This window comes from Sciurus vulgaris (genome assembly GCF_902686455.1).
Source record: "Sciurus vulgaris genome assembly, chromosome: 15".
NCBI classification, from domain to species: Eukaryota; Metazoa; Chordata; class Mammalia; order Rodentia; family Sciuridae; genus Sciurus; species Sciurus vulgaris.
In genome coordinates this window covers 62698611-62711986 of record NC_136476.1, presented here as the reverse complement: position 1 = coordinate 62711986, position 13376 = coordinate 62698611, and the positions used below count along the sequence as shown (strand labels likewise).

Here is a 13376-nt window from a genome sequence, read left to right as displayed (position 1 = left end):
AGCAGGTATACTGCAGATCCCTGAGTTAGATATTTCCTTTCCTTGAACAGAGTAGGAGTGGCCTTTGAGGGTATGAGAGCCCCTATAAGACAACTTGCCAGCTGTCCCTGGATCATTTACTTATAAGGGAAACTGTCACTGACAGGGTACTTCAGGTGCCTCAGTCTAGGCCCCACAGACATTTGCAGCCCCAAATAGGCTCTTATACAGATCCTGAATGTTCCCTGGCTGAGCAGGGAGCCTGTAAAGAAAGACCTTGATGAATGTCACTCTGTGCAGGGGGTGGGGCAGGGGACTGGATAGGTGAGTCTTGGAGCATCCTTGGAAGCATAACATTTTACAATTTGTACACGCTCTCTTGCATGAATTTATAAAATGTACATGCTTAATGAGTAGTTATAAATGGAATCATTTTTATGTGCTGTAAGGGAGCCCCCTCCCCTAAAGGGACTCTGTAGGTGAATGCTTCTGTATCCTATAATTGATCTATTTTGCAAATTCAAATTTCTCCTAAGAAGTTATGGGAAAATGAGAGTGGCAAGGAATGACATTGCCTAGATAAGTGACTTTTGCCTCTTTCTCTCAGAGCCTGCTATCTCCTGTGGCCTTTGGGTTTGGCTGTGAGTACTTTGCCCTTTTTGAGGAGCAGGGCATTGGCGTGCAGTGGGACAACCTCTTTGAGAGCCCTGTGGAGGAAGATGGCTTCAACCTCACCACTTCCGTCTCCATGATGCTGTTTGACACCTTCCTCTATGGGGTGATGACCTGGTACATTGAGGCCGTCTTTCCAGGTACACTGAGCTTCCTCACTGCTTTGGCCATCTGTTAGGGAAAAAATTCTGGCTGCAGAGCTTTCCTTGCTTTGTGTTGGAATTTCTTCAGGGCATGGGGCTCCCTGAAAAGTGGTTTGGACTTTAGACCTAATGCAAACAAATAGTTCAAGGAGAGGCAACCAATGCTGAAAGATCAAACATTACTACTACTATGGCAATCATTTCTTGAGCACTGTGTGTTAGGCACTGTGCAAAGTGTTTTATATACTGTGGTTCATTTAATCCACAGAAGTCTACACTGTTATAACCAATGATTTCTCAAATGAGAGAACTGTGACTCAGAGAAGTTAAGGAACTTGCCTGAGGTCACTCAGCTCCTAAGTGCTCGTGCTCAAAGGTGAATCCAGATGGGCTACTCTGGATCAGCAAGCCAGGAGATTCCTCCCAGTGCTGATTCAATTCTGTAATTCTATGTCCCTAGGGAAAGTAACTTTAGGGGAGTTCTGTTTTCTGATTACAGATTGTGAATAATACAATCTGTTGCCTCTAAGATTTTACCTGTGATTTAAATCAAATTAGTAGTCAAAAAAAATTCATTTTGATACTTTCATTAACAAATCTTCTTGACCAAGTCCAAGAGGAATGTGCCTTGGGAAATATTCTCATATCAGATCAAATTCGGGGAGAGTGAAGGTTTGCTCCATTGGTTCACCTTCTGATTCCCCTCTGAGGAGGTAGACATGAGATGTTTATCACACCTTCCTGAACTTCCTTCATGGAATATGCAGTTCTGCATCATGCAGATCTGGATTTGAATTTTGACTCCTTCACTTACTGGCTAAGTGAGCTTGTGTAGCTCAGTCTGCTCATCTCCCAAGGGGGGATGGTGCCTGCCTCAGGGGCATGTTGGGAGGCCTCAGAGAGGAGCAGAGTGTATGCTGTTCCTAGAAGATTTTAGCAAAGGTTAGCTCCCTTGCCACCCACTGCCATTCCAGGCTATTCCTTTTCCAAAGGCTGTGTCAAGGAGGGGTGGGTCTGGCTGGGACACCTCAGGAATACAGGAATGGTGCTCAGCTTGGATCACACCTGTGCTTTGCTTTCAGGCCAGTATGGAATTCCCAGGCCCTGGTATTTTCCTTTCACCAAGTCCTACTGGTTTGGTGAGGAAAGTGATGAGAAGAGCCACCCTGGTTCCAGCCAGAAGGGAGTGTCAGAAAGTAAGTACTGCTGTCCTGCCCTCCTCTAACTGTGTGCTGACAGGTCAAGTGATGGACAGATCCTGCACTTTATTCTGAAGTCACTTTAAATAACCCAGACCTAAGAATCCAAAGGTCTCATGTTTTCTCTGATAGGTGGAAGCTGACCACATGAAGAGATGAATAGAAGTGCGATGGATTAGACAGTGGGGAACAGAGGGAAGGTAGGGGGGTAAGCAAAGGAAAGACAATGGAATGAATCTGACTTAGTTTCCCCCTGTACCTGTGTATGAAAACAACACAGTGAATCCCACCACCATGCACATTCACAAGATGGGACTCGAACTAGAATAAGATGCATTCCATGCTTCTATAATTATATCAGAATGAATTCTGCTGTCATATATAACTAAAAAGAACCAATAAAAATAAAATAAAATATCAAAAAAATGAATAAATACATGAATGCAAATTATAAAAAAATAAAGTCACTTTAAGGACAAAGAAATCTTGCACAAAGTACCTGTTCCAAATTGTCCCATGCCATTCGTGTCCAAAGCTGTGGACCTGATGGGGAGTCCTGTATGGGTCTCTGGGGAACATTTCCTCTTTTCTTGGCTCCTAGGAAAGTGTCTTTGGATCACTGTGCCTCCACCTCCTGCTCTCTTACTACCATACTGTCCTAACGAGCTAGTGGGAAGAGGTCAAGGAAGCCTTGCTGCCTGCCTTGCCCTGGCAACCCATGTGAAAGTCCATGGAGGTGGGCACCAAGTGGCTCTCCTAGAGCTCGTCCTATCTCTTTTTATTTCTTTCTACTTTTTTAATTTGTTCTTTATAGATGTACATGGCAGTCGATTGTATTTCGACATAATGTACGTACGTGGAGTATGATTTATTCTAGTCAGGATCCCATTCTTGTGGCTGTACATGATGTGGAGTTTCACTGGTGGCGTTTCTTAATGTTCTCACCATTCACTACTCAGAGGCTTGATCCTCTCCTGCTCCTGACTGCAGGTAGAGGTGCCCCCGGTTCAGCAGAGGCTCTGCCTTCTGGGTTCTCTGGCTAGGTTTGTGCTCAGTGTGGATCCTTCCAAAGTCGTTAGTAGGTCCCTCTTCTGCTGATCTCTTGTGTGTCCTTTCCCCAAAGGCCAGTGGTAAATGTATGAAGCTCCTTTGTGTGGTACACATGCCACTGTCCTCCTGCTTCTCCTTCTCTGCCTCCTCTCTTGCACACAGCTTGTGTTTCAGCCTCTCAGAATTGTTTACAGGTGCTGGAATCTGACACATTGTTCCCTATCTCTGTACCTTTGTCTGTACTGTTTCCTTCCTGGGTAAGGGGTGGTCCTTTTCTCCTGCTTTCCTGCTGTTTAAACGCCTCACTCTCCAAGATCTGTTTCAGTATTCCCTCCCTGAGCAGCCCTTCTAGATTCTCCTTCCTCTGAGCTTCTGTGGCATGTAAAACAAAACACAAAAATACAAAAATCCCCCAAAATTTCATATTAAAATAATGATAGACTCACAAGAAATTTCAAAACAGTTGTGAGACAGGGTTCTCTTGGCCCCTCCACCTAGTTTCCCTCCAGGGGTGGCACCATGTGTAACTGTAGCATAGTATCAAAACCATGCCATTGACACTAGTACAATTCACACACCTTCATGTTCTTTCAGTTTTTACATGCACTCAGTCCTGTGTGTGTGTGTGTGTGTGTGTGTGTGCACGTGCATTTAGATCTGTACAGTTTTATCACATACACATTCATGTCATCACTGGCTCAATCAAGATGCAAAACTGGACGGGGTACAGTGGCACATGCCTGTAATCCCAGTGGCTTGGGAGGCTGAGGCAGGAAGATTGTGAGTTCAAAGCCAGCCTCAGCCAAAACAAGGCACTAAGCAACTTGTGAGACCCTGTCTCTAAATGAAATACAAAATAGGGCTGTGGATGTGGCTCAGTGGTTAAGCATCCCTGAGTTCAATCCCCAGTACCAAAAAAAAAAAAAAGCAGAACTGTTCCATTACCACAAAGCTCTCTCCTGTTACCACTTAACAGTCACAGCTCCCTCCCTTCTTTCTTGAGCCCTGATGCCTGTTAACCTAACCACTCATCTGTTTGCATTTTCTCTAATTTTCTTATTTCCAGAATGTTTTGGAAATGGAACCATACAATGTAACTTTTTGGTATATATATTTTTATTATCCAGCACAGTTTCATAAAGATTCACTTAAGTTGTGGTGTGTATCAATAATTCATTCGTTTTCCTTGCTGAGTGGTATCCCGTGATATGCATGTCATATTTCCATGGCATTTTCAGACGTGTTTTTAAAACAGCCATTAGCATTCTATATTTTAATTGCTAGTCAAGTCTTTCTCCCTCAATAGACTGTGCAATTCGCTTTATCATTTAATTCAGACACCAATGCCAAGATGGGCCCTAAATAAATAGGTATAGGCTCCTGCTTGCTTTTGAAACCAGAGTGGCCGTGGCTAAAGGCCAGTGCTGAGAGTCCAAGTGCAGCTCCCCGTGTCTTTACATTCCACTTTCAGTATATTCTGTGGGTTCATTCCTGTCTCCTCTCTTTTTTCACAGTCTGCATGGAAGAGGAACCCACCCACCTGAAACTGGGTGTGTCCATTCAGAACCTGGTGAAGATTTACAGAGATGGCATGAAGGTGGCTGTTGATGGCCTGGCACTGAATTTTTATGAGGGCCAGATCACCTCCTTTCTGGGTCACAATGGAGCAGGGAAGACAACCACCATGTAAGAAGGGGATGTGGTCGTAGAATCTGCTGCTAGAAAGTTCTGAGGAAATTGAGTTGGTTGCTAGGGCAGGATAGAGCACATGAGGAGGTGACAGGTGTAAAAACATCACATAGTCATGAGTATGATTTCCAGCTGCTAGTCTTTGCTGGATATTTTTTCTTCAACCTAAAACAGGGCGGGTGTTTTGATGACCTTTCTCATGTAGTACTCAGAATTCCGCAGTGTTCTTGGAATCTGAGGCTTTGACTGCTCCGAGAAAGGGTCTCCTTCTGAGCTGGTTTGGTCAGAACTGTGAAGCAAAAATCTGGAAAGAAAGATTAGACATCGAAGGGAGGTGGCAATTTCCAGAAACCCTGTCTCAAAGCAAATGTGGGAATGGGCTTTTGGCCCCGATTGTCCATGAGGACCTTCTGCCTGGCAGCTTCAGAAGTAGGTAAGGGCCACAAAACACTAATTAGCTTCAGTGTTTTTTTTCTTTCTTTCTTTTTTTTTTTTTTAAGAATTTAATAGCTCGGTGGTAGAGCTCTTGCCTGGCATGGGTGAGGCCCTGGGTTTGATCCTTAGTACCATAAAAAAACAAATAAAGGTTAAATTCAGTGGCTTTCAATATGGCCCCTCAGCCATTCCAAAGGGAAGATCTTCAAGGGTGATGTTTTTTTCTTGTTTTTCTTTCTTTTTTTTTTAAAATATAGAATCAATATATTGTGCTATAGCTGCTGAACATTTTTTAAGACACTTGAAAATCTTACCAACACAAACTTTATTATTATTATTATTATTATTATTATTATTATTATTACTACTACTACTACTACTTCTACTATTACTACTACCACCAGTGTTTGAACCCAGGGGAACTTTACCACAGAACCACATCATCAGTCCTTTTTTATTTTTTATTTTGAGATGGTTCTTGCTAAGATGCTGAGGCTGGCTTTAAATTCCTGAGCCACTGGGATTACAGGTGTGCCCCACCACACCTCGCTTAACTTTGAATAATTTGTTCTGATCTGTCTGTTTTTCATGGACATAATGTTTGGTATACAAAATACATATTTGAAGGTTACTTTCATTTTATATTGGAAGCTTCATTTTTCAAATGCTTATACTTTACTTTGCTGGGGATCTTTTAGGGTCCATCAGAAAGGAATAGAAGCAGGGGGTTGGTACCCTCTGCTCACCCTGGATGGGTTCTGCAGTGGTGGGGGAGGGTCAGCCCTGATGCCTGCATTTGTTAATTTTGTCCTCAGGTCCATCCTGACTGGGTTGTTCCCTCCTACCTCGGGCACTGCCTACATCTTGGGAAAGGATATTCGCTCTGAGATGAGCACCATCCGGCAGAACCTGGGGGTCTGTCCCCAGCACAATGTTCTGTTTGACATGTGAGTACTGCACCATGTTGAGAAGAGAGGCCCCTTTTTGGATGTAGGAGTTTTGGGTGAAATGAGAGTTAGGCATTTTGCCTTCTTTGGAGACAGCAGTTCTTATCTCCCCAGACACACTGAGACCTGTTGTCCTTCGATTTTAGGAAAGTCAGGGGTGTACGTTTGGGCAGGAGATGTCACTTCAGTCCAGATGGATATTGGGGGCTCGGGAAGCAGTGTACTTCATTGTGTGCTTCTGCAGGATCTTTCATCCCGTCCTCTCCCCTGTCCCTGAAGTTCTGGTACATTGACCTCTTCCCGCCCCATGAGGCCTCAGGGCACTTGGTACAATGGCCCTGTGTTCATTGCTCATGACATTTGCTCCCACTCAGCTGGTCCCATCAGCGAGTGGGCCCCCAGAGAGCCCTTGTAGTTGAGCAGAGAAAACCTGAACTCTGTGACCTTGGGCAAAGCCTTTTGCCCTTGTAGGTCCCATTTTTTCTAAAAAATGAGCAACTTGGGCTTCTGGGCTCCCCAGGAACCTCCTTTTGCTCAGAGTCTGTGGTTCTTCGAGATTCAGGGGATGCTTCTCCAGGTTAGTGCTGAGCCAGAATGATTGATGGAACTATGGGTGAGACCTTTGAGAACCTGAAACGCAGATTGCAATTGCTGCTGCCTGGTGGCTAAGCCTGTGAGGAGTAGCTTAGAAATGAGCTGTTACCTTTAAGTGTTGACTTCCTGAGCAGCTCATGTCGTCATTGTCTGTTGTTCTACCTTGAATCTTTCCTTTTGATTATTGTTTTAGAAATTGATAAATTGGGGATTGAAATGGAGAAAACTAATATATGCATTTATGAATATGTCAAAACAAAATCTACTGTTATGTATGACTACAGTGCACTAAAAATAAAAATAAAAGAAATTGATAAAATTTAAAAAGAAAGGTAGGTTTGAGGTTAGGGGAGAAGAAAAACATGCACATTCTTTTCTATTCTGGGTCAGGAGACAGTAAATTCTGGTGCATCCTGCAGGGCCCAGAGCTGACCTGCCCCCTCTGTCCCCAGGCTCACTGTGGAAGAGCACATTTGGTTCTATGCCCGCCTGAAGGGGCTTTCTGAGAAGCATGTCAAAGCAGAGATGGAACAGATGGCCCTGGATGTTGGTCTGCCGCCCAGCAAGCTGAAAAGCAAAACAAGTCAGTTGTCAGGTGAGTTCCTGAGCAACTTCCCTGTCTTTCCCCCTCCTCCTCACTTATACGTACACAGAGGAATGGCTGCCCAGGGTTCCAGGCAGGGTGGAAGGGTAACAGACCCTTTTCCTGGACTTATGTCTCCGGATGGGTGCCTCTATTCATCTCTCACCATCTCTGCCTTCACTCACCATCTGGGGCTGGTCACAGAGCCTGTCTCTTGCTCTGTCTTGTAGGTGGGATGCAGAGAAAACTGTCTGTGGCCTTGGCTTTTGTTGGGGGATCCAAGGTTGTCATTCTGGATGAGCCCACAGCTGGTGTGGACCCCTACTCCCGCAGGGGAATATGGGAGCTGCTGCTGAAATACCGACAAGGTAACCGAGGTGCACTCTGAGGTGCGGACTCGGGGAGACAGGGGTTCTTGAGATGTATGGCTGTATCTCATGGATGCTCTTGCGGGGGTAACAGAATTGCTTCTCAAGGAAGAAAAATGGAACTTTTGCTAAAGTTCAGTGTCCACCTGTAGTATGGATATGGGAGGCCTGGTTTGTAAGACACTTGAAGCTTATGCTTCATTACCTGGGGACCTGCAGGAACAGAAACGGCATGGACTTACATGTGTGTATTACAATTATGTTACCCCGAAGACAGATTCCTGAGAGCAGAGGCTCTGCTCACTGCTTTGTCCTTAACTTGTTGTGCTAAATTTGTTTGTTGAAAGAGTGGATGTAAAATGAATGGAATGAGAAAGTATAAGAGCATGTGTGGCAGTGTGCTTAGAGCTATGTTGTGGTACACCTGTCCAACCCTGATGCTTTGGAAAAGTCACTTAGCTTGGCTCCATTTCCTTACCTATAATAAGAGAGGTGCTTTCCTCATGAAGGGTTAAATTAAATGAGAATACACATAAACCACCTAGTATGCTTCCTGATACCTTGCAAGTTCTAAATAAATGCTTTGCCAGTCTAGGGGTCATGGCCACAGGGTTGAAGTCAGCTTTCAGTCTTTCTTCTCTGCTCACCCCTGCGGATATCTCTGTACTCCTTTCTACTACCATCAATAAGAAAAGACAGGACTCACATCCTTGTGTTTGTGCCTGGCAGGCCGCACCATTATTCTCTCTACACACCACATGGATGAAGCAGACATCCTGGGGGACAGGATTGCTATCATTTCCCATGGAAAGTTGTGCTGTGTGGGCTCCTCCTTGTTCCTGAAGAACCAGCTGGGAACAGGCTACTACCTGACCCTGGTCAAGAAAGATGTGGAATCCTCCCTCAGTTCCTGCCGAAATAGCAGCAGCACTGTGTCATACCTGAAAAAGGTGAGCTGCAGTCTCAGTGCTGGGCTGGGCAGTCAGGACTTATTGGCTGTGGATGGCTTGTCCACCTCTGTCCAAGTCCCCCAAGATGCAGCCACTGTCTCCCTGCTCTGTATACTTTGCACTCACATCATACAGCCTATGTGGAAAGTTTTGGAGCCCTCTGTTCTTGTGCTAGTTCTGTTGAATCTCATTTCCTTTTTCCTATTCAATGAATGATGGAGAAGGTCCTTTGAGGACTTTATTATGTCACAGAAAAGAGACTAGCTAAGAGGTAAGAGTTGGCTACAAAATGTCCTTCCATTCCTGCTTATTATCTTTAAATCTCACTGACCTTCACTTTTAAACTATAAAACACAAATATTTATTAAGCACTTATTTCATCCCACACAGATGCTGGGTGTAAAAGAAAATAATACTAATAGTTATGTTTTGTTACATTTACAATTTTTTTCCATCTATCATCTCAGACTACAGAGCAATCCTAGGAAGACAGTGCATGATTACTTTCCCAGATGAGGGAAGTGAGACCTATAGGAATTTGTTAGCTAATTTAAGGTCATCTAAAAAATAAATAGCAGGTGGGACTAGAACCCCAAACCAGGTGTATTCTCTCCTCTGTCACAGTACATGCCTGAGACTTATTTGTGTATTGAATAATGGCATCTAATACATCTTAATTCTAACCTTGAACTCCTGTCCACTTATTTACCACCTTTTAACTAGAAACTCTTTACTGAAGTGTGGTCTGAGGACCAGCAGCATCAGGATTACCTGGGAACTTGTTAGAAATGAAGCAACTTGGGTCCGATTCAGACTTACTGACTCAGAATCTGCATTTTAATTAGGTCCTCGAATGATTGAAAACACGTTAAAGTTTAGGATGCACTGAACTAGACACATAGCCAAATCAATCCCATGCCTGCAATGATTGGCACATCCTGATTGCATCATCCCTGCCAAACCACGGTTTTGTTGACAGCTCTGCTTCTCGACCCCTTACCCAGGAAGCAAGGCTGTTCACATGGCTCATGCATCGCACAGTGGCCTCTGAAGCCCTGGCTGCCAGCTTCATGCATCTCAGGAAAAGCTTTTGCTCTAGTTCTTACACAATAGAGCTTCTTGGAAGCCCTCTCTGGCAAAGGTGGTGGTGGTTGTACCTTGCTCGGTCCCTGACCCATTCTCACCTCCTTCTTTGCCATCAGGAGGACAGTGTTTCTCAGAGCAGTTCTGATGCTGGCCTGGGCAGCGACCATGAAAGTGACACGCTGACCATCGGTAAGGACTCTGGGGTTTCTCATTCAGGTGGTGCCTGAGCTTCCCCCAGCTGGGCAGAGTGGAGGCAGAGGAGGAGAGGTGCAGAGGCTGGTGGCGCTGACTCAAGGTTTGCTGCTGGGCTGGGCTGGGTGGCTGTGGGAGTGGATGCAGCTTGGTGGTGGTGGCCTGGTGCTTGCTGGGGAGCCTGGGGCTTGGTCTGGGAGCTGGCAGGACAGTGTCCCAGAGAACTGAGATGACTGGGGCTTGGGGGATCCCTTAGGGGAGTGGATCTGGCTGGACACTGGATTAGGAGGTGTCAAGCCAGCAGGGAAGGAATTGAGCTTAGTATTTAAGGAAGGTAAGAGCCCAGGAGATAAGAAACAGCCTTTCAGGCTTTCCTCAGGCAGTGTATATGGGAGACCAGTGTCTTCAGGAGCATATGGAACAGAAATCATGACCTGGCCATCTCTGCTTAGTTCTAACAGCTGGCTTTTTCCAAAGGACTTCTGCTTCTATGAACTGTTTGATTAGCTTCTATTGAGGTAAATAGAGGAAAGTCCTCTTTGAAAGTTTAGGGAAGGCTAAAGAGTCTCTGATGTTTCTTTACTTAAGTTTTTTACTGAAGAATCCCAGGGTGTAAGCTCTAGACACCAGATTTTCAACCTCGGCAAGTCATCTATCCATCCATTATACATCAAGTACCTACAGTGTGCCTGGTTTTCACTCTATAAAATGAATGAGATCCAGTCCTTGTCCCCTGGAATTCTTAGAGTTGAGCATGTGGAATGGCCAAAGTGTCTCGGACAGTGCAGTGTATAAGCAGCAGGCTTCTGAGGAGTAGACAAAGGGCATGACTGGCCCTTGCTGTGGAGCCTCTGAGCTGACTGACCTCCTTGTACTGTGGTCCCTGCAGATGTCTCGGCCATCTCCAACCTCATCAGGAAGCATGTGTCTGAAGCCCGGCTGGTGGAGGACATTGGGCATGAGTTGACCTACGTCCTGCCATATGAAGCTGCTAAGGAGGGGGCATTTGTGGAACTCTTCCATGAGATCGATGACCGGCTCTCAGACCTGGGCATCTCCAGTTATGGCATCTCAGAGACTACCTTGGAAGAAGTAAGTTAAGTGGCTGACTCAATCATAGCAGGCTCAACCACCTCAAGGTCAGACAGGCAGACTACACTGGGAATAGGATCATCATGGTGTCAGTCACTGAGATTTTAGATTATTGATATTAGTAATGCCAGCCCCAGTGAATCAGTTAAGATCATTGTGGGAGATAGCAGGAAAGAAGTATTAGGACTGTCCCTGGTGTGGTTGTGTTAACTGGACTCATGAATCATAAGAAATGACCAACATTTATAGTTTACCGGGGCCAGGTGCTAATAAGTTGTATGTTTTTGGTGTTTTTTTGTTTGTTTGGTTTGCTTTTTAATATTTGTTATCTTGTTTAATCCTCATAACAAGACAAGAAAATTAACATTCAGGGCTGTTGAGTTGGGATTCTGAATGGGGGGGGGGAGTTGGGCATTAAAACCCAGGTTGTTTTTATGATGTAGTAATACCTCTGTTTAGAGATGCATCACAGACTTTGAAGCCCTGATGGGGCTATAAAAGTTGTCTGGCCTGGTGATCCCCATGCTAGATTGTGTAGTAGCCATCTGGGGATATTACTGATAATAAAAATTCTAGTTCTCAACTCTGATGTCTTTGAATCAGAATTCTTGGAAGTAAGACCTTAAGTCTGTACTTGTATTGCATATTGCATTTATCGTACACAGTGGTCTATAGACCACTGTGTTTAGCGTTTAGAACTCATTGATCTCATTCAGATTCTCCTCTGATGTTTGGACCTCTGCCATGATATTTCTAGTGGTGAGGAGCCCATTTCCTCCTGACCATTCTGTCTTGGATATCTTAGTACAGTGCTGTCCTATGCAAAAATGTGGAGTCACAGCCCTGAAAGAAACCACTTATCTTACTCCCTATAGGTTCCTAACAGATTTCCTCTGTTGCAGTGCCCTAATGTCATAGCTGTGTTTTGGAAATGATTATCTGGACTGATAGTTCTCACCACTGAGGGAAGATTTTCTGGCAAAAATAGCTCACAAGTGACTCTGATCAAGTGTTATTAATAAATGTAGCTTCCACTTTCTTTGTTAGAGGTGCTAATATGCAAGTCAGTAATGTAGTCAGGGTAGTGATGCATATTCTCATAATGTTGGTACTTATATTATCACCTGCTCTTATTTTTCAGATATTCCTCAAAGTGGCTGAAGAGAGTGGGGTGGATGCTGAAACCTCAGGTAACCCTTTTGAGAGGGACTGTACACCCTGCTATCGCCTCGTGCAGGCTAACTTCACTCATCAGTGTTGTACCTTTCTCTTCATGTTGTTGTTTTTATTTATTTTTAATTTTTATTTTTTTCTCTTTACATTGTTCTAATGCAGTCTCATTTTTAGTATATAGGCTTGTTACAAGTAGAGAAGATTTGTTTTGTTTCAGATAAAATAAAATGAGGAATTCCTTCCTTTTGCCTTCAGACGGTACCTTGCCAGCAAGACGAAACCGACGGGCCTTTGGAGACAAGCAGAGCTGCCTTCGCCCATTCACCGAAGATGATGCTATTGATCCCAATGACTCTGACATAGACCCAGGTGCGTTGGGGCAAGATCTGTGTTCTATTGTTTAAACGTGAGTTTCTCTTTCATGTTCTTCTCAGCTGTTTTCTTTTGATGGACAAGATGATAGAGTCCCTACAGGTTACAAGGGGAAGTGAAAAAATGAGAAAAACCACTTTTTTTCCAACTTTGTGCATGTGTTTAGGTCAAACATGAAAGAGCCATTCTTCATCTTTCCCTCAGTTAGCTGAGCTCTTTCTCTTAAGATACACATAAAACAAGGGCTCCCTTTTTATTGTCTTTTCTGTAGGGTTCAAGTTTCTTGCATACATTAAGTGTTTGATGGTTGAATAAGTATTTATTGAATGGATGAATGATTTTGAGAAAGTCAGGGAGGTAATTTGCTTTCATAGTTAATGTGCCCTTAGATATAGGTATGTTAGATGACTGTGTCCTTGTGGGTTTAAAATGAAAAGGAGAGGTAAGAAATCAAACAAATTTGATGTCAGGGTATCTCTGTTAGGAATCATGCATTTCAGACAAGAATTTCTACATAATTTTTATGAACAGAGAACTTTCTGGTTCTCCTTGGTCACATGAGCATGTGGCTCTTACGTTCTCCCTGACTTCACACATTGTCAGTACCTGGATCATTTCAAATGTGCCCACTTTTTACCAAAAATATAAAAGATGAGAGACTGCCATTGTGTGTTCTCAAGTGTACACAGCCTGTTTCATAGAATAATCTGTAAGCCCTCAGCAGTGTCTCCACTCATCTGAACGACTTGCGGTAACACCCAGGTACGTGTGAACACATCTCTGCAGGAGTCACAGGACACCTTCATTCTCTGTGCTTACCAAACTGAAAGGCAGAGACTGCTCCTATTGGAC

At 44.2% G+C, this 13376-nt stretch overlaps 1 protein-coding gene across 2 annotated transcripts in view; it reads left to right on the top strand.

Moving 5' to 3' along the window:
- The window catches only part of ABCA1 (ATP binding cassette subfamily A member 1), a 130368-nt gene that overhangs the window by 86522 nt on the left and 30470 nt on the right, over positions 1 to 13376 (top strand). Inside the window, exons 17-27 of one of the 2 annotated variants that reach the window (XM_079113699.1) lie at positions 587 to 791; positions 1877 to 1990; positions 4558 to 4729; positions 5983 to 6114; positions 7161 to 7303; positions 7522 to 7659; positions 8389 to 8609; positions 9912 to 9990; positions 10777 to 10979; positions 12121 to 12169; positions 12408 to 12521. In XM_079113699.1, coding sequence (XP_078969825.1) covers positions 587 to 791; positions 1877 to 1990; positions 4558 to 4729; positions 5983 to 6114; positions 7161 to 7303; positions 7522 to 7659; positions 8389 to 8609; positions 9912 to 9990; positions 10777 to 10979; positions 12121 to 12169; positions 12408 to 12521 — 1570 coding nt within the window. Of the gene's footprint in view, positions 1 to 586; positions 792 to 1876; positions 1991 to 4557; positions 4730 to 5982; positions 6115 to 7160; positions 7304 to 7521; positions 7660 to 8388; positions 8610 to 9811; positions 9885 to 9911; positions 9991 to 10776; positions 10980 to 12120; positions 12170 to 12407; positions 12522 to 13376 lie in introns of both variants that reach the window. The other variant, XM_079113700.1, reaches the window with a different exon arrangement.